The 23,283-nt window shown below is 63.2% G+C and overlaps 1 protein-coding gene across 1 annotated transcript; it reads right to left on the bottom strand.

The window, feature by feature from the left end:
- Positions 1–1,544: 1,544 nt before the first annotated feature.
- On the bottom strand, positions 1,545–21,682 carry DBH (dopamine beta-hydroxylase). Its single transcript, XM_043565387.1, has 12 exons — positions 20,918–21,682; positions 18,258–18,404; positions 16,399–16,656; positions 15,318–15,494; positions 14,575–14,677; positions 11,211–11,377; positions 8,190–8,333; positions 7,756–7,794; positions 7,033–7,092; positions 3,564–3,691; positions 3,024–3,183; positions 1,545–2,107 (listed from the first exon to the last, which is right to left on the bottom strand). Exons 1-12 carry the CDS (start codon positions 21,233–21,235, stop codon positions 1,976–1,978), a joined length of 1,833 nt encoding a protein of 610 aa, XP_043421322.1. The 5' UTR covers positions 21,236–21,682; the 3' UTR covers positions 1,545–1,975.
- Between the last annotated feature and the right edge of the window lie 1,601 nt (positions 21,683–23,283).

Here is a 23,283-nt window from a genome sequence, read left to right as displayed (position 1 = left end):
AGCACGGCTCCTGCTGGGTGACCACAGCACCAAAGTGTCGGGCTCTGTGCCTCAGTTTCCCTTCCTGCCAACGGGAGCAGAAACAGCTATGCCGTGGGGTTGCCGGGCGGGCTGGCACAGAGCCAGTGGCACAGAGCCAGTGGGGGCTCTTAGCAAGAACGGGGGTGCAACAATCCAGGCGGGGCTGGATGGAGGGGCGGGGGCGGGGCAGGATGCACGCAGGGGTCCCTGCGGGAAGCGCACAACAGGCTGTCCTGGGGGCACGAGGCAGACGAGCCTGAGAGGGTGAGAGTGAGTGACGTGGTGGGGGGAGGGGCTGGCATCTGGGTGGCAGAAGGTTCTGGACGGGTGCGATTTCCCTATGGCCACTAATCCGCCGGGGACCCTGGGTGAGGCGTTTCTCCTCTGGGGAGATTGGGAGGCTCAAGCGCTGTGTTGGGGCTGGGGGCTCAGGAAGAAAGTGATGGTGGCCAGGAAGGGCCCAGTGGGTGTGAGGCTGGCTCGCCGTGGTCTGTGGGGCCCCCTGGCACCCTCTCCCACAGCCCCGGGCTGGCCAGGACCCTTGTCCCCGCTGGCAGTCATCGTGCTCAGAGGGAAGGGGTCTTCCCGGGCCTGGGTGTGCTCCAGGCCACCTTCCCGAGGCCCGCCCTTGCAGGGAGGGGCCTCCCCTCCACCTGTCATCCCAGACTGTAAAGGTGACAGAGGGCCGGCCTGCCCTCCAGCCTCCTTCGGGAGATCATGCCCTGTGACTTACAGCGCGGGGAGTCATGATTTATACGACACAATGCAGTGTCTGGGCCCGTTTGTTCGCGTCTATAATGAAATGGCTCTCAGAAGGAGAGGCCGACGGGTTCTGAGCGGGGCGGACCGGGAGGCCCATCCATCACCCTCTTGCTCCCCTAGAGGCCGTGCAGCGTTTTTGCTGAACTGGCTGAACAGAGCCAAATCCGTTAGTCCCTGCAGAAACCATCAGGGAGCCAAACGTGGCCTCAAATGGGAGGCAGCGCAGAGGGGACGAAGGTGGAGACTGGCCCAGGACACGTGGGGCGCGTACCGGCTCCTCCAAGGGCAGAGCGCCCGCCGTGGAAAGGAGGCTCAGATGAGGCCTCCTCCCGTGGGGGCGGTGCCCCTAGACGCCGGCCTGCGTGTGAGTTTCATGGTCTCGCTCACCCAACGGCATGGGCCCCATTTGCTAGATGAGGAGACTGAGGCTCAGGGAGGTGGAGTGACCCACCCCAGTCCCACCTCCACCGCAGGCCTGACTCCAGAGTCTGCTCTTAAGGCACGTGTCCCACGGCCACCGAGGAAAGCAGCCGGGGCTGATGACTCCACCTCCCCAAGGAGCTGGCACCCAGATCCCCGTCTGGGTCTCTGCCGACTCATCTCTCAGTGCTGGTGAGACTTGTTAGCATTTCCCTTTAGGTGGGCGGAAATATCTGTTTACCCTGGGAGAGAGCAGTCTCCCCAGGCAAATGTCTAACTAGCTAAGTGGCTGTCCTGCCTCCGTGGCAGGGAAGACGCCCACTGTGACAAAGGAGCCACTCTGCAGGGAAACGTTTAAGTAGCACGTGTACCCAGAGCGCACCAACACAGATCGCCATCCACGGGGGCTGGGGACGTGGGGGTCGTGTCAGGGGGTCTGCCCCGCAGCCAGGACCAGCCCCTCTCGGCGAGGTAGGTGGGGCTTTGGGGGCACTGGACTCTAGGCCACCGAGGGGGGTGTGGAGAAGGCCTTGGTCACCCCCAGTCCCAGGTGGGTCAACAGGGGACTCTCACGGGACCCTCTCCGCATGCAGGGGATCCTTGAGGGGCAAACGCTAGAATGGACCATGGTATTAGGCGGGGGGGGGGGGGGGGGGGTCGGCCCTGCCCATTCATCCTGGGCACACGGGGGTCTTCACAGAGTGGGGGTGCACAGAGCTGGTGTGATCCCACAGCCGTAGCATGGAGTGGGGAGTGAGAGATAGTCCCCCACTCAACCTTTGCCCCCACCAATGTTGACCACAGTGTGGCTGGAGGGGCTCTGATCCTGGCTGGCTGGGCAGTGAGAGGTGGGCTCTTCTAGCTTGGAGATGATCTCAGGCAGAGGCTGCCGATTCCATTCACCCTGCAAGGAAAGGACCAGGAGGTAAACTGAGGCTGGAGGGGTGAGATGGGGCACCGCCTTCCCAGCCACTTTTCCCCGTGACCTCTTGGGCTCTTGCCCTCAAGTTCACCTTATCCCAACCCAACTCACTTTCCTTCCCTCCAGTTGGAGTCACCCCCGTCCCCACCCCACCCCGACCGCCTGTCCCTCACTTCAACTGTCACCCAGATGAAGCAAAATCAGAGGCCCTGGGTGTAGGCTGAGTTTTTAGCCCCTCCTCTCCAACAAGGCTGCACCAGATGCCACGTTTTCAACCACATGAGATGTCCACGCCGCGTCTCTCTCCCGAGCCAGCATCAACCCCGCCCTCGGTGCCGGGAATGTTTGATTCGGCAGTTAATCTGGCTCCGAAGGGCAGGAGATCTGCCTCCCAGACTTGCAGGCTCGCAGACCTTTCCACACCCCACCCTGCACCGGCCCGGCCTGCACCGGCTCGCTCTCTGCTCTCGGGAATGAGATGCCCTTGGACCCCAGCGGGCCCCACACAAGGAGGCCCCACCAGCTTCAGACTGTTTGGCTTCTCGCCTGCCCCTCCCCCCTGCCCCTTATTTCTGGGCTCTGGGGGCGTGGCTGGTGCCCCACTCACACCACCAAGACAAGCCCCGGGGTGTGATGTCGCCTGGGAGAGGGCCATCAGGCCCTCTGTCTGTCTGGGCCCGTCTGCACCACCGGGTTTCTCCAGCTGTTCGGAGGGAGCGCTTTTTGCCAGCTCCTTGGGGCGCAGCCCATCGCTCCCTCCCGGGGTCCTCGGCGGGGCCTGGGGCGCACAGGGGCAGTACCGGGGGACCTGCCGCCGGGCGGGGGTCGGAAGGTGTGAGGGTGTCGCCTCGGGCGGGTGGCCTGCTCCCTGCGGCTCCCCCGCCCCCCACGCACGCACCTGGAAGCGGACAGCCGAGGACTTGTTGCAGTGCATGGAGATGGGGGCGAAGCCGTACAGGGCCCTGAGCACGTCTCGATTGAAGGAGTTCCAGGGAACCGTGGCAAACTGCTCAGGGACAGAGGCCTGGGGGCAGGTGCACACTTCCTCACCATTGAACCTGGTGGGGGGAGGGGGGAGAAGTGCGGTGGGGCCGATGGGGTGGCGGTGGGTGACTCCCCCCCCCCCCCCGACAGGTGGACTCAGGCCGCCTCCTCCCCGACCCTGCCGCCTCCACGCCAAGCGGGGGCCGGGAACGGCCGCTCCAGGGTTGGGCCCAGAGGGTTCCTCGGGCCAATTCCAGGCTCAGCAGGACAAGAGGACGGGGATCTATCAGTGATGCCTGCCCCGGGCCCCTCACAGGGCAGCACGTGCTCCCAGAACTTGGCCTGGATTGCTCACCCTTCCCCAGCTGCCTGACGGCGGAGGGGGGGGGGGGGGGTCCTCCGCCGCGCCCGGGGACGGAGACCCCAGGCAGGCACACTCCCGTGGAACTGTCACCTGTTCACCAGGTGGAAATACTCCCTCAGGAAACCCGGGTCCACGGTGCTTTTGCAGAGCTCCAGCTGCGTCTGGGGGTAGTAGTGGACGTAGTTGACGCACATCTCCTCCAGGATACCGAAGCCCCCCTGCGAGACGGGGAGGATGCCCGTCAGGACCGTTGCCTCGTGGGGCGCCACCACCGCCGGCTTCCGGGCCTGTTCACCGCCTTCACTCGCTGGGGCACAGCACGGGTGGTGTTCCGAGTGAGCAAAGTCCCTGCCTTCTGGGGATTCCCTGTCTCCCTTGACGGGACAGACAGACAAGCAAGCCCGCCGGTGGCCACGAGTGTCAGGAAGAAAAAGACCACGGGGTGAGGACACGGGGGTGTCAGCGCGCCCATTTTATGGATATGGAAACTGAGTCCCGGGGAAGGTAAGGGGCAAGGCCTGAGTGGACACGACCTCCCAACCTCGGCTGAGGAGGGGTCCCCTTGCCAGCGGGAGCCTGGGGACAGAGGACAGCGGGGAAGAACTCCCCTCGCACCGTGGAACCCTCAGCTCTGAGGCGGGGGATGGCGGCCTCCCAGGGCCACCCTGTGGCTTCGTCGTGTGGGAGGGGGCAGAGAGGGGGCAGAGTGGGTTCTCCGGCCGCCTCGGGCTTCAGGCCCCTGGCCCGGTCCCTGTTCTTACAGCCCAGACCCCGGAGGAGCAGGAAGCAGGCGGCCGCGGGGAGCGGGACTGGAGGAGAGGCTCCGTGTGGCGGCGGTTCCACAAGACAACGGCCAGCCCAGACCCCGGCGGGCCGCCCTGGCCACCTGTGCCGTGTCCTGGGCTCCCTGCCCCTTGTGCATGTTGATGCGGGCCTGGCGGGGGGTGCGGCGTGTGGCGGGCGGGGGCGTTTGGGGAAAGAGGGGCTCTGCTCCTTGGCAGTAGAAACGAAGTCTGCACAGAGCCCAGCCGAAGGCCCGTCTCAGCCCCGTCCTGGTGTGGACGCCGCTCTCGAGGAGGTCAGCGCGTTCACACAGGAAATTTCCTGTGAGCTGATCTGCCTGGCTCCCGGGCGGCCCCCACCGGACGGTGTTACCTGTGTCGTTCTCTGGTTCCCCAGGGCCCCGGGGGCCCTGAGTGTATCGCCTGGCCTGGCCGCAGACGGGGAGGGTCACCTCTCTCGTCCAGTCCCAGAGCCCCCTCGCACGCCGCGCCCCGGGACGGCCAAAGAGAGTCCTGACCCCGGAAGGCTCTGCTCATGCGAGCCCTCCCTTCACCTTCGCCTCAGGATGGAAATCACATCCCAAAGCCCCTGTCTCTCCGGTGCGGGCCAGACTGTGCGTGCCTGCTGGGAGCTGCCAGCTGCCTTGCTCCTCGGTCCCTCTGGGGTGATGACAGTGGCGGTTGAGAGGAGGGAGTGGGGCAGCTGGGGCCTCGGCTCAAAGAACTTGGCGTCTGAGACATCAGGGGTGGCCTGGCCTGAACATCCTGGGATGGGACGCCAGTTCACCTCGAGGAGGCGGGTGGGGCAGTGACCATGGCCCTTGCAGAAGTAACACTGGGTGTGGGTGGGCCTGGGGGGTCCCCTTCACTGCCCCGCCCTGGCCCGCGGCCCCGGCAGGCCCACCTGCGGAATGGGGAGATACTGTGGTCCTGCCAGGGGCCTGGCTCATCGTACAAGAGCTCAGAGCTCTGTAGGGAGAGGCGGCCCCTGTGAGCTCAGCGGCCGGACCAGCCCTGCTGCCTGTGGGGCCGAGGGCCCTTGGCTGCTCCCCCAGCACTGTCTCCCCCTGGAACCTCCTCACAGGGTCCTGGGGAGGCTTAGAGGGTCCCTAAGCTCGGACAGGGTGAGCCGTGAGACCCAGCCCGCCGTGTGGAGAAAGCAGTCCTGTTAGCAACTGTTGCTCTACGTACTGAGCCCCTCCTCGAGACAGAAGCAGAGGCTGTGGGGTTCAGGCCAGGGCCGTGTGCCTGCCAAGGTCTCCTACTCCCCGAGTTTATGACCATGGACCCGGAGAAGCTGTCGCCCCAAATCCAGAGGGAGGGAGGGAGAGAGGGAGGGAGGAATCGTGCCTCAAGCGCATTGCGGGCACACGGCCGGTGATCAGCTGTGTGACCTCCGGCAAGCGTCTTCCCTCTCTGAGCCCCAGCTCTCACCTGTGAGAACACAGAGCCCCCTCCCTTGACGACCGGTGGGAAAAACAGTGACATGCTACCCCTGGGTACATCTCGGAAGAACCCCGAGGACGTGACGCTGGGGGCAAGACGCCCGTCAGGGAAGAGTGCGGATGACATGACTGCGTTTACCTGAAGGCCCGGGGTGGGCAAACCCACAGAGGCGGAAGGCAGGACGGGGGCTGGCGGGGCTGGCGGCTAAGCGGACAGGGTTCTTTTTGCAAAGAGGACACGTTCTGACCTCGACGGCGCGGGTGGTTGCACGCAGCTGTGCCGAGCCCAAAAAGTCACAGGACGGCACGCTTTACATGGGCGAATTGTCTGGCATGTGAAATACGTCTCGATAAAGCCGCAAGTGGGGTGCCCTGGGGGGGGGCTGGAGCCCCAGGTCTGTTCCTCTGGGAGCCTCGAGGTTCTCGGGATGTTAACGGCGGGGGGGGGACCACGGTGACCAACAAGACAATTAGCAAAGCCGTGTTGGCCGGCAGTCAGCTTGCCAGGACAGCCCCGGTCGATGCCTGCCGAGCACACGTGACTATTAACAGCACTGGCTTCCAAACTCTACAGAGTGCGCCGGCCGGGTGATGGTGTCGGGGACCTGCGTATGGCCACCCACCACACAGCCAGCCCTGAAGACGGTGTCTCCTCCCGGGCCACCCACAGTGCAGCCCAAATGCATCCATCCACACCCTCGCCCGGCAGAGCCAACCCCACACCTGCACGGACTTGTCTTTGCCAAAAAGCCCCGACGGGAATGGCGTGAAAATTAGTGTTTCTGCGGCCCGTTTATTTTTGCCCTCAACAGTCTGCAGGCTCGTCACCTAAGGTCCGGGGGTGTTCTCAGTCCTCGGGGGCCTTCCCCAGCCTCCCTCTGCCCGGGCACTCGGTCACCTTCCCCCGCCCCCACCTCCCCCCCTTACCTACTCGACGAGGCCCCCCTGGCCCTGGCCCCTGGGCCCTCCCTGTTCTGGGTTTTAGTGTTTATTCCAACTCTGCCTGTCTCCCTGGGTGATGGAGCTCCGCACAGACAGGGATCAGCCGCACGCCCGTCTCCCCGGCGTCCGCACACAGGTGCTGATGTGTCTACTGCAGAGGCTCTCAAACTCAGGCAGGCGTCAGAGTAACTTGGGGGTGCTTCTTAAACCGGAGATGGCCACATGTCACCACCCAAATTCCGACTCAAGGTCTGGAGTGGAGCCTGTGAATTTTTGCTTCTCCCGAAAGGGTAGAAAGCCCCGAAAGGGACCGCCCCCCCCCCACCCCCGCCCTGCTCCGGCCTCACACGTTCCGTGAGCAGGCAGCAGGGAAAACTCAGCGCGACTTACCACGGTGGCCAGCTCCCTGTCTTCTGTGTTGTACGTACAGGAAGTGACGAGCACGTCCCCCTGGGGAGCCGAGCCAAGAGACGCTCATCAGCACCTGTGCGCTTGGGGGTAACAGGTGCACCGGGCTGCTCCCACGTTTGACCAAACCCCCACCGGAGGAGAGAAAGGCACGAAGGCACGTGTCATGGTCCGCAGTCATCCATCAATTACCGAGGAACCTCAGGGTGGCCTCCGGGCCCCCCACACGTGAGGGTCAAAATCTGGGTGTTCCCAGGGACTGACTGCCCATTGGCATTGGCTTCTGCGCCCCTCAGTACCCAGGTCACAGGCAGGCAGGACTGTTGTGCGGACCGGTTGCTCACGTCACAGCCCATGGGTGAACTGGGGCAAGCCCCGGCCTGAGCCTCGGCTCCCCTTCTGCATGATCAGGGGCCCCACCAGCGACCCCCATGCCTTTGTCTTTCCCTAAAGCTCAGGGCTTGTTGCTGGCCGATCAGGCATGTTGCCTGTGCACCAGGCCCCCCGGGGCTGCCTGCGCCGGGCCCTCTGAGGCTTCGGTCACGTCCTGGTGGACCTCACCGTGGGATGGCCCCAGCCCCCGCCTCGCGTGGACGTGCTTCTAGAAGTCCTCACATGGCCCGTGCCGTCCTTTGTGCCTTTCTCTCCTCCCGTGGGGGGCACCCCCAGCCCTCCCCGCCTCCCCGTTCCTGACTGGGCACTCACCGGGCGCACGGACACCGTCTTCTTCAACATGCGGATCTCCTGGGTGGGCGGAGGGGAGAGTTCAGAGGGCTGCAGACCAGCTCCCAGCCACCTCTCCTCTGCAGCCCTCTGGGGCCGTGCTCCCAGCCCCTCGGGGGGGAAGCCAGGACCGGTCAAGTGTGGCCTCCAGCCAGAAAGGGTTTAGCCCCAGAAGGTGGTATTTCGGGACAGACTTTAGCATCGTAAAGCCACATGGCAGAATCTGCCACCAGAGTCCCTCCCTTGGATTGAACCCCCAAAGGGGAGGGGCTGGCCGCTGTGAGCTCTCAGGTGTCTGGCCTGGCCCAGGGTGAGGAACCCGACATGGGCATGCTCCGGTGGCCGTGGGAGACAGAAGGGGAAACAGGCCCCCAGCCCGGGCACCGAACGGGCCCCGCGGGGCGGGCGGCCCCTACCTGGAAGTGAGGGCTGTAGTGGTCGTCCCTGTTCACAATCTCCGTCTCTCGGCCGTCCCGGACCAGCACAGTGACCACCTTCCTCCCCGTCAGGTGTGTATGGAGCTGGGAGGCGAAGATGTGGATCCCTGAGGGAGGCAGGGCCTGCAGGGGGGGGCGGAGCGGGGGGGGGCAGGGTCAGAGCCCGGCACGCGGGGGACCCTGCCACCTGCCTTCGTGCTGACCGCCGGCCCGGATCGCGGGCCGCGGGACAGCGACACCACCGAGCCCGCGTCCCCAGAACATCTGCCCTGCCCAGCCTCATCTTTCTCCCTGGACGGTTGAGTCCCCATCAGGAAACTCCGTAGGGAGGGAGCTGCCCGCAGAGCGGTGTCACGGTCACAGCCCTGGTCTTCCAAAGCAGCTGTCTGCAAGAGCCTGCAGAGGCTCGTCAGGGGGCGCAGCCGGCTTCCTTCTTCGAGCCCCTGAAGGCCACTGCGTCCACTTTTCATGCACTCAACAGACTTTAAGGGGAGCGCCCGGCGGGCAGGGGGCCACCCGGGTGAGCACAGTGGGACCCCCCCCCGGCTCGGCGGGCTCGGGGCCGGTGCTAGGCGGTCCCGTCCAGCGCCCGCCGGGCACCAGCATCAGCAGCTGCTCTGTGGCACGACCCACGGGAGACCTTCCCCTGCTTCACGGTCACGCTGTCTTCCGGCCGTGGCACTGACCGCCGTGGCACTGAGCGCGGAGGCCGTCGGCTGGCGCTCAGAAGGGGCCTCCAGCCCTCACATCGAGACGCCTGCCCTCCCCGTTGAGGCGGAGGGGACTTCCCAGAGGAAGGACGCTCTCCCTGACGTCACGTGTGACTTGGCTTCGACAGAACGTTTCCTCAAACGGTTACACGTGTGAAGCGTTTTCCCCACTCGCCGTCTCCCCGACGGCACCCCACCGTGCTCTGCTCTGCTCCGTCCACACTGTTGGCGGCTCGGGGGCTCCTGCCGCCGTGGCTCTGTCGCCGAGCGACCCCAGGCTGCGGAGATTTCTGCCCGTCGGCTGATTTCACCTCGTGCTTTCCCTCTCGCCCTCCACCTGCTGCTGTCCTGCCCTTGGCATCTTGGAAACTTCCGGCCCCCGCTCAATGACTTGAGGCTGGGAAGGCTTACGGCCACGCCTGTGACAACTGGGAGCCTCCGCTTGCTTGCGGGACCCTGGGTTTCTCTCCCCACGGCCACAGAGGCTGGTCGCTCGCCCGGGGGCCTGTGGTCTCGAACGCTATACTTTTTCTTGCCTTGTCCATCTGGACGAGGATATGTCGACCACACCGGCCTTTCAGCTGCCGAATTTATGCCCCTTGGTGATGTGCTAAAGGAGAGACAGGACCAGACTCCGTGGAGACCCTTCAACAGGTTTTCCACATCATGCGATTTTCAGAAAAAAATGTACTATTTGAAGGGGAGGAGGGGCAAACTGAGTTTTTCTCTCCTGGTGGTAAAGTTATCTGGAGGCTGGTCTACATTCCCAGGAAGGACGCTCTCCCTAACGTCACGCAGACCTGGTTTCGACAGAACATTTCCCAAAACGCTGGCTAGAGGCATTCTCCAGAGGTCAGAGTGCCACGGGGCCACTTGCCCTGGTGCGTCCTCAGTGGGTCATGCCCCAGGCCCACGCCTGGGGCCACAGGGCGCCTCCAGTGGCAGGAGGAATCACCGATGGGAGCTCCGGGGGTGCGGGCAAGAGCGCCAGATGCTGGTCTCAGAAAAGAAGAAACCGATCGAGGCTGATGGCTTGATCTCTCTTCGGCTCGGGGAGCCCATGCGGAGCACAAGTCCACGTGGAGAGCCAGCTCGCTGGGGAGACGCGCGCGCCCGATGCCACGTCGCAAAGCAGCCCGCTGCGGTGGCCACAGCTCTGCAGGTCAGACCCACGCGCGCCTCCGCGCCGTGCACCTGCTGGGACTGCGGCCCCGGCCCCCGGCTCCTCGGCTGCAGGGCGTGGCGGTCAGCGCTTACCCAGCGGGGCGCTGTGGGAAGCCAACGGTGTGGCGGCATTCGCCACAGACAGAAAACAAAAAGAACCCCGGCAACAAATCTAAGACGAGCCAACAGCCCGCTAGGGAAACAAAGTTGTGAGCAGATGTTCACAGGAAAGAACGCGGCGGACGAGACGAATGGAAAGACCCTCACCATCAAGCTCTGCAAAGAGTCGGGGAAATTCACGCTCAACAGTGAAGCGTTCTTCCAAGTGACTGGGGAGATACTGAAAATATTGATAACGTGGCGGGGGTGGGGGGAACAGATACGCTTTCTGGAGGGCACTTTGTGAGATTTATTCAAATTCAAGCTCACGGCCTCTGTGCGGGGCGTCTTCTGGACTCTACCTGAGAAAACGTCTTCCTGGTGTGCAAGGACGTCCCAATAGCCTTCTTCTCGTCGCCGGTGAGAAGGCAGGGGTCTGCACACGGGCGGCTAGGGGGCAGGTGGACACAGGCGGGGCCGGACGAGGCAGGGGAGCGCCGAGGGCGCAGAGCCTGGGAAGGCGCCGCCGCTCCTTTGGAAGCGAGGTCCCCACCGCCTGCTCCGGCTCTCCGTGCCGACCTGCGCCCCACCCGCCCTCGCACGGCCCCGAGATCGGTGCCCCCTGGCTGCGGCGGTCTGGCCCTGGTGAGGTCCACAGTGGAACCACGCTGGGCGAGGGCATGTGGCCGCCAAAAGGCAAGTGAGTGGCAGGACACACGTCTCCTATCCGGTCTGTTTGCTTTTAGACAGCACATATAAGGGCACGTCGCAGTTTATAGTCTGGAAGGACACAAGGGAGCCGAAAACGGGGTGTCTGGGGGAGGGGAGGGGGGCTTTATCTGCAGTACCCATGGTTTAGCGGTGAACGCACTTCTCTCTTATTCTCGGAATGAAAGCTTAGTTTTCAGCGCGGCGCGAGGAAGCGCTGGCCGGCACGTGCTGTAGACCGGGTGGGAACCGCCCGTGGGACCCCAGCCGGGGGAACCAGGGCGAGGGAGGGTGAGGTGCCCGGCCCAGCCCCGCTTACCAGCTGGGTGCACTTGTCCGTGCAGTAGCCGGTGAGGACGAAGGCCGTCTCCCGCGGGGGGATGGCCATCACGGGCGAGTACACAAGCCCCAGCTCCATGATGCCCGCGTTGAAGCGACGTAGCGTGGCCGTGTAGTGCAGGCGGATGCCCGAGGAGTCGCGGCGGCCTGGCAGAAAGAGGGGCGCGGGGGAGCGAAGGGCTCGCGGCTGCCCCTGCCGGTCGGCCCCGTGCTCTGGCTCCGGCAGCCCCCCCAGCCGCCCTCGGCCGCGCCCTGCACCCGCTCCCACACCTGTTTATGCCAGGCGTTGACACGCTCTGTGCGACACCCACATGGAGAGAAAGAGCCGTTGTTTCTATGAAAACTAAGTTGACGCTTTGGAAAGACTTGATAAAGGCGGGTAACGAAAACCAGCGATGCGTCAGTGGGGGGTGAGGCGCCCGCGAGATATCTAGAAAGCTCGCAACGCCTCAGGCGGCTTTGCAAATGCTCTGATGCTCTCCGCCCCCCCCCCCCCCCCCCCCGGAGCCTCCAGCCCCTGGCAAACGCGGGCGAGCGAGGGCGTCCGCGTGTTCTAGTCGACAAGAAGAAGCCTCCCACTTTACTCCTTTGGTTACCACCCTGCAAGGTCAAGGCAGACCCAGGGCTTGCGCTGAGGGCATCACAAAACGAGAGCGGGAGGGTGGGGCCCTGGAGCAGGGCAGGCGTTGGGCTCACGCACGATCCCGGACTCCCCTTGGCCGACAGTGTGCTGTTGTCTCAGACAAGTCGCCGTCCTTCTCTGGGCCTCTCTGGGCTCAAATTCAAGAGCCTCCTCCAAAGGAGAACTCAGGGCTTCTGCCCATCACTGTCCAGCCACACCGGCCCGTTCTTCTTGCGGTTTGCTAATTGCACCGTCCGTGAGGCTCCCCGGGCAGGCCTCCCAGCGGTCACATGAAACTGATGGTCAGAGGTCAGGGATGCTGACAGCCACAGTGGCCTCCAGGAGCCCCTGCTCTACCCCTGCCCGGAATCGGTCAGCCGAGGCCCCACGTATGTCAGGGCAGAGCCCTGGGCCAGTCCCACGGGGGGGAGGGGGGGGAGGGGGGAATAAGGGGGCGGATGTGGCTCCACCCCTCAGAACATACTGCAGAGCTGGGACATGGGCAGAGGAGCCCATGTCACTGAAGAATCATCCGCCCCGATTTATAGATGAGGAAACTGAGGCTCGCAGCCTGAGCTGGAGACCCTGCCCAAGATCGCAGGCCGGGAGAGTGTCGGAGCGGGACCTGAGCCCGGAGCATTGCCAGGGGCTGTGGACTCACTGCTCATTCACCCCGAGGTGGGGCCAAGATCGCCCCTCTTGCCTCCGCCTCCCCCTGCCCTACTCCCGCCCCCCCCCCCCCACCCACCGCCCCATGCAATGTCCAAACTCAGCCTCTGTATCTCTGGGCTGGTTACATCAGAGGATAATAATAACAAGGGAGATGCCATTGGTTAAAATTCAGATGGGGATTAAATAATGAAATAATTGTGGCATTTTGATATTTATAGAAAAGCGGCCCATCTCCAGATTTGTGAAGTGACTGAGCGTCCTTATATTTGGCAAAGGATCCATAAATATAACCAGATAATCAGGAAGAGACAGACCTCCCTGACGCTTAAGGAGTTTTCAAAAATCCATTTGCTTTCAGGTTTAAAATGAGCAATAAATCCCATATCATGCTAAAGCCCGAGCTGACTTATGCCCTGCTCTGTGCGCACTATAGATAATTCCGGGGGTGGCAGAAAGTGTTAGTTATGCCGCCAGGACGACGATCACTGGCAGCCGCTGACGGAGCACATCCCGGTGCCCACGTCCAGCGGGGGCCGCAGGCCAGAGCTCTGCGAGCCTCAGGACAGCTGCATGATGGGGGAAGGGGTCCCCCGCTAGGGTCATGCAGCTAGAGAGGCACGGGCTGGGGCCCAGCCTGACGTTCCTGCTCTCATCTCTCAGACTATTCTGTTCCTCATGCACACAAATGAAAACAAGCATCCCTTAAAACAAAACCAAAAAAAAAAGACAGAGAGCTAGAAGAACAGGGCTATGTGGCCGTATGGGGCAGAAGGTGCCGGGGCAGCAGAGAGGTGGAAACGTTTCTATTTCCGATGAGGCGGCAACTGGCATCGCCATCCTAAACATCCACACTGGTCATCTGCCTGCAGGCACGGGGTGATCCAGCAGCCAGTGCTGCCCAGGGCAGACATCGCTGAAAAGCGACGGCACTGCCCTGCTGCGGCCCCGGCCAGCCTCGGGTGCCCTTCCAACAGGAGCCCCGTGCCTCTGCTGAGGGTCAGTTAGAGGAGCCCCCGTCACAGAACCATGTGGATAGAAAGTCTCACAGGCGTGCTCAGGCTGCAGCGTGCGACTGCTGTGTTGGGCTTCAAGGAGCAGGGGGAAGCTCCAGAAATGCCACCCCCTCCCCCAAGCCAGGCACTCTTCCCTTGACCTGAAGATAGTCCTGGGGGCAGTGCCTCCAGCGGGCCGGCCGTCGCAGGGTGGGTGCTGGGCAGGGGCCACGCTGGCCCCGGAGTGGCCTGCCGTCCTGCCGGGTGGCCCTGTTCCGGCCCAGCCAGTTGTGGGGAGGGCAGAGGCATCGGGCCTGGATGCTGGAGGCCACCCGTTGGGGGGGGGGGGGACAGTTGGGGACAAGAGGCAGCTACTGGCCTGACAGCCTCAGAGAAGTGGGACTTCCAGCGAAACCGGGGACAGTGCTCTGGCCCGGGACCTCTCCTCACTGAGTCTGAGCCTATCGGCCCCACTACAGAGCGAGGACGGGGTGTGGGGAGGAGGGCAGGCCGCTGGACCGAGCCAGTACCTAAGTGATTCCTTACAGCTCTGGAGTCCGCCCCACCTTGGCGGTTCAGGTGTGGGTCCAGCCACTGGAGGATACGTGGCTGAGGCCGCCCACGGTCCAGACCCAGACCTCCTGGCCCCTCCTGCCCACTTCGCGGCCCTGGTGGGGGTCCCTTCACCCTTCACCCTTCACCCTTCACCCCTGGGCCTTAATTTCCTCATCCGCAAATGGGCAAGAAACCTCTGCCTGCCTTTCCCAGAGGGTGGCTCTGGCAGTGGGTGCGTTCGAGAGAGATGGGGGTGCCGAGCCCCCACTGCGTGGGGTGCAGCGATGAGCCAGCCAGCCGGGGCCCCGTCCCGGGGAGCGCCCTGCCGTCACGGGAGAGGAGCAGAGGGAAAGGCGTGAGAGGCTGTCATGCCTCGATGGGGCGTCCGAGGAGGCTGGACCTCGGAGAGTAGGGTCGCCCCCAGCCCCTCCCAGACTGCAGCTGGCTGAGTCCCGGCACAGGGACTCCCCGGGTCCAGGGAATGCACGCTCAGAGATCCGTACCTTGGATCTTCAGCGGGTTGTGGTAGTGAACTTCCAGACGGAGGAATCTGGAGGACCCGGCGCCCCCAAAGGCAAGGCCTGCTTCCTCCGGGTAGTAAAAGGCCTGCAGGGTGGGGGAAGGAGGCGTGCCAGGCGGTTTGGGCCCCGCAGCCCGGACAGGCAGACCGGCGTCCCCCGAGGGGCTCGCAGACGCGGGTCAGGGCAAACCCACCCACCCGTTGGGGCCTGAGCTGCGGCGTGGGGTGTCGGTGAGGCAGCAGGACCAGAACGAGGCTCTCCCGCTGACGGGCAGCTCATCACCAGCCCGCCCGGATGTCCCTATCCAACTCGGGGTCAGGAGTAGAGGGAGCCGGCGCCCCCCCCCCCCCCGGGCCCTGCGCTCGGCCCTGCCGCGCCCCCTGCATCGGCGGCGGGAGCGGCTGGCGGAAGCCCCTCGGTGCAGCCCGTGGAGGCCGCCAGCCAGGACCGCCCTGTGCGCAACCCCACATCCAGCGGGGAAATGAGATCGGTGCCCACAAAGTGCCCACGCTCACGTCGTGCACTTTTGTAGAAGAGCCTTCCGGGCCCGAGAGCAGTGGGGGCACCGCCGGGCCCGGGGCTGACTTGGGGCGGGGGCCTCTCTGGCGGCCTCGCCAGCACCCTCTGGAGCCTCTCAGACGGAGAGGCCGGGGGACACAGGCGCGGAAGGGGCGGGACCCCAAGGAGCGCAGAGGAGGCCGGGAGAGGGGGGCGGGGGCACGCACCTTGGCACCCAGGGCCCAGGCGGCCAGCACGTGGCGGCAGTAATTGAGGCGTCCGGGCTTCATCTTGGAATCGCAGGGCCCGCTGAACTGGGGGAAGGTCTCAAACTGGGCGGCACACTGGAAGACCTCCATGTGGTGCACCAGGGCCTCGTTGCCCTTGGTGACGATGGGCTCGTACTGGGGCGGGGGGTGGGGGGAGGACACTGAGCCCGGGGCGGCAGATGCCTGCCTGCTCACCCCCTGGTGGGGGCTCAGCTCCCCCCATGGCCCCTGCTTGCCCATCTGTAAAATGGGAGGGCTAAGGGAGGAGCTTCTGGGGCCCAGGGTTTTGAAGGTGGAGCCACCGACCCGAAGCCAGTCAGAATCTTCCAGAAGCCCACAGAGACCTTCAGAGTGAAGGGAATAAGGACCCTGGCCAACCATTTCCTGATAAGGTGGGGACAGGAAGGCAGCTGTCCTGGGCAAGGACACAGAGACTGCCCTGAGGGCTCAGCCTGAGCCCAGGCGGACCGGCCGGCCACCCCTGTGGGTCTTTGCGCACTCCCACAACCTCTCTGGGCTGTGCTTTCTCTGCTGGAAACAGTGGTGACAAAATACTACTGGGGAGAAGAGCGAGCCCCCCCTCCCCTCCCGCAGGGCCAGGAAAATAGGTGACAATCAGCCACTAACAGCCGCTATCCTCTGGGTGGGTGTTTAGAGCAACTGAGGTCTGAATTGAGCTGCTTTTTTGTGAGGGGGATGTGACCTGATAGACAGACAGACAGAATCAGTGTCCTTTGGTCCCGCCTAGGAAGTCGGGCCACAGGGGCCCGGGGCAGGTGGGCTGTGAGCAAGGTGACAGGAGGACAGGGTGACGGGGGGGTCAGAGCATGCTCGCGGCCGCAGGAAGTTCAGACTGTGCCTCAGGTTCAGGCGGGAAGAGGACATCGGGTTCAAGCTGAGCCGCGGACGGCTTTCCAGCACAGGGACGTCTCTGGACGTCCCTCCGAGGCCCCAGGTGGAAAGCAGAGCTGGGACGAGGCCCTGGGGCCCGGGCCGCCCGCCATGTGCCCTCCGCCACCCCCCCCCCCCCCCCAGGTACCATGACGATGTGGTGCTGGGAGAAGCCGTCTGGAAGCTCAGTGATGTGGCACCAGTATGTGGTCAGCTGGTCGGGGATCAGGATGTCCGGGATGCGGATCTCCATGGCGTGCGTGTCCACGGGCAAGGCCGGGATGGGGATACTGGGCTTTAACAGCTGTACCCTCTGCAGCCCCGTCTGCAGCCCCGAGGTGTTGATGGCCTCCAGCGTCCGGAACGGCTCCTCCAGGACCCCGTATACCAGGTGGACGGTGCCATCCTGCAGTCAAGACACCCAGACGCCCCAGAGCTGGGCTCCTTGGCACCCGGGGCCGGCCTGGCCCCTGTCCGCCTCACCTGGCGGGTGACACGCCCAGTTCGTGTCTCTGCGAGGCAGGGGTGTCTTTGAGGCTCCCCAAGGGCCCGGCCGAGCCAGGCTAATCACCCACAGCCCGCAGCTTGCACCAGGCGTCACGATTCTCCTTTCCAAATACGTTCTAGCCTCGTCCTCTAGGCATCGGTTCAGCTAGCCACTGCTGGGCCGGACCAGCCGGCCCACCTCAGACATCTGTCCCCTCCACCGCCCCCAGGGTCACTGGGGTGGGTCATCACCTCCGGTCCCGTGAACAGCTCAGCGTGAGAAGTCAGCGCCCCCATGAAGAGACACAGACCAACTCGAGGCTTTGCCACAGAAACATTGGACTTGGAGAGCCATGCCGTCCCGCTGGTCCTGGGCAGTGCAGACGCGGGAAGCTCCAGGCAGCACCGTGCCAGAGGTCACAGACAGACCCCAGGAGGCAGGGGTCTGGGCTTGACCTCCTCCCACCAGCTGCCACGAATGCAAGCCTGTCGCCACACGTGGCCTTCCGGGGTCTTCTGGGCGCCGGTGGGTGTTTTTGTGGGTTTGTATTCCTGACGGGTGGCCCGTTTGCTCTCTGAGTTTGCAGCCACCGAAACCTGGGGCCCCTGTGAGCTGCTCTCGCCAAAGAGCGTGTCAGAGCTCCGGGCGGGAGGCCCCCCAACACCCAGCCCCGAAGCTCTGAGCTGAGTGCACGCGCACATCAGATGACACCCTGCAAAGTGCTTGGACAGGGTCCGCCTGTCCTCGTGTCGTCCGTGGGGAAGGCAGGTCAGGAGCGTGAGGACCCCGTGACCTGCTGGAAGGACACGGAGGACCCAGCTCTGTCCCACCATGCCGTGGGGCCCTGGGCAACTCCTTCCCCTGCCTGGCCTCGGTTTCCTTGTCTGGCACACAGACAGCCGGTCACTGCCGTAACGTAAAGTTTACACAAGGTGACCGAGGTCAAAGGGCGCTGGGGAAAATTCAAAGAATTTTGTCTTCAAGGCCAAGCGGGGTTGCTTTTCTGCAGTGGGTGTGTTGGAGCCGCATGAGAAGCCTATGGTGTTTCTGGACCCACCGTGGCTCTGAGCTCCTGGGCAGAGCTGGTGGGGTCTTAGAGGCCAGCCTGCTCTCTCCCCAACCCCACACTTCACACACAGGTAAACCGAGGACGTCTAGGGGAGGGAGGGACCGGCCCCAAGCCTCACAGCCCGTTGGCAACAGGGCAGGTTGGGAAACCAGGTCTCCTGGGCTCTTTCCAGAATTCCACCTGAAGGTGATGGGCCAGGAGGAGAGAAAGGCAGGAGCAAGATCGTTCTGGTCCCACTTTGAGAGGCTTGGGGGCAGGACCCGCATCTACAACCCTGTTGGCTGGGTGTCAGCCAGGAATACTTCCTGAAGGGGTCAGAGGCTGATGACAGCGCTGGTCTCTCGTCCCCTCCCAGCCGCCTCGGAGATCCTTCCCTGGCTGTCTCTCTGCACGCTGCCCCAGGATGCGGGAATGCTCCACGATCTCCTGAGCACGTGGGGCCACCACCTACCTCAATGAGGTAATCCTTGGGGTCACAGGTGTCAAAGGGCCTCTTGAAGATCAGGCTCAGGCCTTCCGGGGTTCTCCATGCCCTCAGCAGCTGGTAATCCTGCCGGGAATCCAGGTGGATCTGTCCCCTCTGGTCACTCCAGGCGTCCTGCAGAGACAAGGACCGACCCTGAACACAAGGGGCTGAGCGGGAGGGCTAGAGCTCAAGGTTGGTTGCCCACAGTGTGGATCCCAGGGGTCCTCCTGGGTCTGGCGGGGGGGGGGGGGGTGACTCCCACTTTGTGCGTCTGCCTAGAGATAGCAGAGTCATACTCCAATCCCACTCACTTCCTCTGCGCCTTGAAGCAGGGCTCTCAAATCCAGCCGGGACTCGGGGCGGCTGGTTAGGGACAGGGAGGTCTCCCCGCAGACCTCTGAGACCCCAGGGGACGGGGAGAGGGGGGATGAAGACTCGGGCCTCGGACACCCCAGTGCAACGTGACGGTGTGCCCGCAGAAGCCATCTCAAGTCAGAGTCTCAAACCTCTGGGTACACCCAGGAATCTATTGCTAAGAAGGCACCATGATTGGTGATGGGTGTCTGGGACACATACCGCTCCCCCCTACCCGTCTGCAGAGGGAGGGGCACGACAGCACGTGGAGACTGGGTCAGATGGGGGAGGCGAGGAAGAAACCCGCCGCGGGGGTTCAGGTGGCTCTCTCCTCCCGTGCCCTCCCTGACCTCACGCACCCCTGAGAGCGAGCACCCCTTCACTCACTGTGCCCCAGGCTTCTCGCTCCCCTCGCCCAGCCCTGACCTTGCCTGGAGAGAGTAAGCTGAGGCCCAGGGAGGAAATAGGCCTGCGGCATTTTGCCCGGGCATTAGTGGGTGGCTGATCTGACCGAGCCCTGCCCTCCCCTCCCCGCACCTGCTTCCTGTGCACCTGACTCTCAGGTCTAGTCTTGCAGGCCAGTGCCGGGAAAGCAGTCACCTACAGAGGATGCTTGGAGGGAGGGAAGAGCCCGCCCCACCAGCCAAAGGCCTCTGTTCCCATTCGGGAACACCACGAGCCCTTGGCCTTGGGATTTTGTTTTTAACCAACTGTGTCCCCAAACGTGTTTGCTCCATTTCCTTGAGAAGAAAAAGAAACCTGCAGAGAATTTTGCAACACTTCCCCTAGAGAAAAGCCCCACAGTGAAGTTCCTGCTAAGAGACACTACTAATTTGCAGGCCTAATTTAAAAAGCAGAGGCAGAAAGTTAGTGTATGAGAGTTCGGCTGGAAATCTAGACTGTATTTGTTGAACATACGGCTAACGGAGGAAAAACAAGTCTGGCATTTGTTTGCACAGGAGTTTGTTGTGCAAATTAATCTTGCAGTGGCAGGGGGGGGCACCCAGGCTCTCTTGGCAGCTGGCATCGCTGCCCCTCAAGGAGCTCTCGCACTCCTGATCCGGGGGCCCGGCTACTCCCGTTCAGAGCTGGGGTGCCCCAGGTCTTTCTTGGCCGTGACCCCTCCCCGGGGCCACCGAGCATCCTTACGGCGAGCAGACAGTGCAGCCCAGCAAACCAGATCTGGGCCCCAACCGGGCAACTGCACCCCATTCTGCCTGGGGGGCCCCTGCAGGTTCCCCCACTTAAACGGATTAAGAAAAACCCTCTGCTCACAGATAAAGACCTTAAAAAAAAAGTTGCGGGGGACACCTGGGTGGCTCAGTCGCTGGAGCGTCTGACTTCGGCTCCGGTCACCATCTCACGGTCCGTGGGTTCGAGCCCCGCGTCGGGCTCTGGGCTGACGGCTCGGAGCCCGGAGCCCGCTTCCGATTCTGTGTCTCCCTCTCTGTCTCTGCCCCTCCCCTGTTCCTGCTCTGTCTCTCTCTGTCTCAAAAATAAATAAACATTAAAACAAAAATTAAAACAAAGAAGTTAGACCCTCCTGTGTCTTTTTTTGTGGAGAGAGGTGGGTTTCATCCCCAGAGAGGCCCATCTGGGGCCGAGGGTGGGAGCGGTGGCTCAGGCCAGGGGCTGCCTCCGTGCACCTTCACCTCCCTGGAGCTTGTTGAGGGCCCCACAGCCCCTCCATCTCCGGTCTGAAGGGAAACTTCTTCCTTCCTCTATAGTTTACGGTAAAAAATACGGGTAAATTTTGGAGGCGCGGAGTCAAGAGCACCTCCTGTTTTGGGTCAGCTCGGTGGGTTTGTACCACACCTGGGCGGGGGGGCGGGAGTCCACACCTGCTCACTGCGTCCTCATGTGCAAGCTAGGTCTGTGGGTGCTTGCTGCTGTGCTTGGCCACGTGCAGCCACCAGGCCCACAGGGTGTGCTGGGGGGGGGGGCGGTTGGTGCCGGTGGGGGACGCAGGCCCCACCCTCATCGGTGGGGGGCAGCGGATGCCTTCATCTGCTCGGCACGCGAGTGGCCGGTGCACAGGCGTGCTGGCGCGCCGCGTCCTGTTTGGGGATGTGCGGTCAGAGACCTCAAGGGCGTCCCGTTTTGTCCTCGGATCGGAATCCCCGAGATGCCCGAGCTTGGGGCGTGGACTTGGCTAAGGTCAGAGTAAACAGGAAGGTAGAGGAGGGAGAGCTTCCTTGGCTGGGTTAAGAGAGGGGGTGAGTGCAGGGTGAAGGCCGGGCGGGGGCTGGGCGAGGACAAGGTCAGGCGCGCTGGGGTGCGGCACGACTTACCCCAAAGTAGGTGCTGTCTCCGTCGGTCCAGAGCACCACCAGGTCAGCATTTTCCAACTCGCCGCGGTCCGACATCCCAAACAGGACCCCGGCCTTGAGCTCCTGCACCAGGAGTTGGAAGTGGACCGTCTTCTGCGCGTAGCTAACATTCCAGGAAAGCTCCAGGGACCCCTCGGGATCCAAGGGTACTCGGTAGGGGAAGGGATTCTCGGGGGGAGCCGAGCTCTGCAGTGTGGCCACCAAGATGACCAGGAAGATGGCCACCACCGTGCCATACATGGACGCTGCCTCTCTCGTGCTGGGGCTGGGGACCTGCATGGCCGGGCGAGCTCGGCCGGCCCACTGGGACTTTTATGTCCCGGCCCTCCAGGGGGTGGGCCCAAGCTGCCCTGGTAATCGCATTTGTCTGGTAGGGAATTCAATTGTCCCGGTGACCCTCCCACCAGCCTGTGCCCCGGGGCACACCCTTGCGTCCCTGTCCCTCGCTCTCCTAATCGGCACTAATGACACATGGACATCATCAGCGGGAATTGAAGCCGACTGGCTGATTTCGCTCTGTCTGTATCGTCTCTGCAGAGCCGTCTGGAGAGCGGCCCCTCCCTGCAGCCAGAAGGCCTTCCAGACGCCGTCAGCCCGGCACCGGGCCGGCCACCGGGCGGGCTGTCTGGTCCTGTCCCCGAGCCACACGCAGGATGGGCCCCAGGCCGCCCCATCCATGGATGGGCAGACTGAGGCCCCAAGCGCTTATTTCCAGGGTGACCAGTGAGTAGGTAAGACTGCCACTGGGGCCCCGGCCCGGTGAGCCATTTCCACGATGCTGGAGGGTGGACCAGCTTCAAACTAAAAATAAAAGACGGTCCCCACATAGTCCCTGTGTTTAGACACTCTCTCCATGGCCTGCTGTTCCCACTTTTGTCTCCTGTCTATTTCCTCACAGGCTCCAGCTGGTGCCACGGCTGCTCCAGCAGGAGTGGGTGTACTGCTGGGGGGTGGGGCCAGATGGCACGGGGTGCATCGCTGGGGGACAGACTTTGCAGAAAAAGGTGCACATGACGGGCCTGCCTCCCTGCCACCAAAGTTCCCAGAGCTATGATGTCCCTTAGCTTTGAGTGGACCCTGCCTGAACTTGAACCCTTCCACACCTGCTGGCCTATAGCACTGTTTCTCCCACGCCTACCACAGGGCCTTTGCACAGATCCATTGGGGCTCACAGCCCTGGTGCTGCCCCCCAAGTCACCCCCATCCTTCTCTGTGCAGAGTGCATTGACTCTAGCCGGGCTGCCACCTCCAGAAAGTTCTCCGTGACTGCCCTGAATTCGGTCCCTCTCCCCCCAGGCACACGACTCGCTCTCACTCTCCCTCCCTCCATTCCTTCGCCCCCCTCCTCCTCTTCCTCCCCTTCCCGGAGACACCGAGAGCCCAACCGCAGGAACACCGGGACGTCACCAGCTGGCACCCAGCTTTTAGTCCTCAGGTGTCTGCAGAGGCAGGCCTCTCGTTGTGAACGCTGCTCCTTCGGAAGGAATGACTGTGTCTGCCTGAAGATGGGACTGAGGGAACATTCCAGCCCTCACGGGACCCTGGCGGCGGTGCTTTCTGCCCCGGCCAGCCAAACCAGACAGGGGAAAGACTGCCGGAAGCCAAGCTGTCCAACCAGCCTGATGGCAGGACCCGGGCGGTGGACGGATGGGGACTGCATGGCGGCTCACTGAAAGCGAAGCTTCTTACATTCCCGCTTCTATGCAATTTGGCCTTAGCGTTGGTCGGGGCAGCCCCCCCACCAATGAAAGTACCTGGGGATTTGTCGGTGGGGGAATTGCCCACGACGGGCCCCCCGGGAAAAGAACCATTGGGGAAAGAAAGAAGAGTCCGCAGGGAAATTATGCAGCCCTACATCCAGCCCTTGCCACCCCCTATAAAGACTCCTCTGCCTAAAGGAAGGGTAGCCCCCTATATTTCCCAGCCAGGGAGGGGGACAAATGGGTTCGAAATCCCCGCTCTGGCAACAAAGGAATGTATCTATGGATACAAGTGACTCCGACCCCTAGGCCCACTTGGCCCCCAGGAGGCATTCCGGATGATGATCGGACCTGGGGGGTTAAGGTACAGAATGGTTCATTAGTTCCTAGGTACACATTGTCTCTCTGGGAGTGCATAAGCCGTGGGTTCCCAGGGCCCTCTGGGCTCCCTCCCGGCACCCCAGACCAAAGCGAATACTTTTGTTCCTTATACAGCAAATGGTTCAAAGGAACAATTAAGAAGTCATGTCCCTGTAAATGTTCCACTTGAGGTGTTGAGAGCTAGATGACCTTTCATGAAAATAGCGAAGCAAATGCCTTATAGACAAACGTAGACACATAACGAAA

The sequence above is a fragment of the Prionailurus bengalensis genome, chromosome D4 (genome assembly GCF_016509475.1).
Source record: "Prionailurus bengalensis isolate Pbe53 chromosome D4, Fcat_Pben_1.1_paternal_pri, whole genome shotgun sequence".
NCBI classification, from domain to species: domain Eukaryota; kingdom Metazoa; phylum Chordata; class Mammalia; order Carnivora; family Felidae; genus Prionailurus; species Prionailurus bengalensis.
Note: the sequence above shows the minus strand (reverse complement) of the source record. Positions and strands in the feature narration are given on the sequence as shown.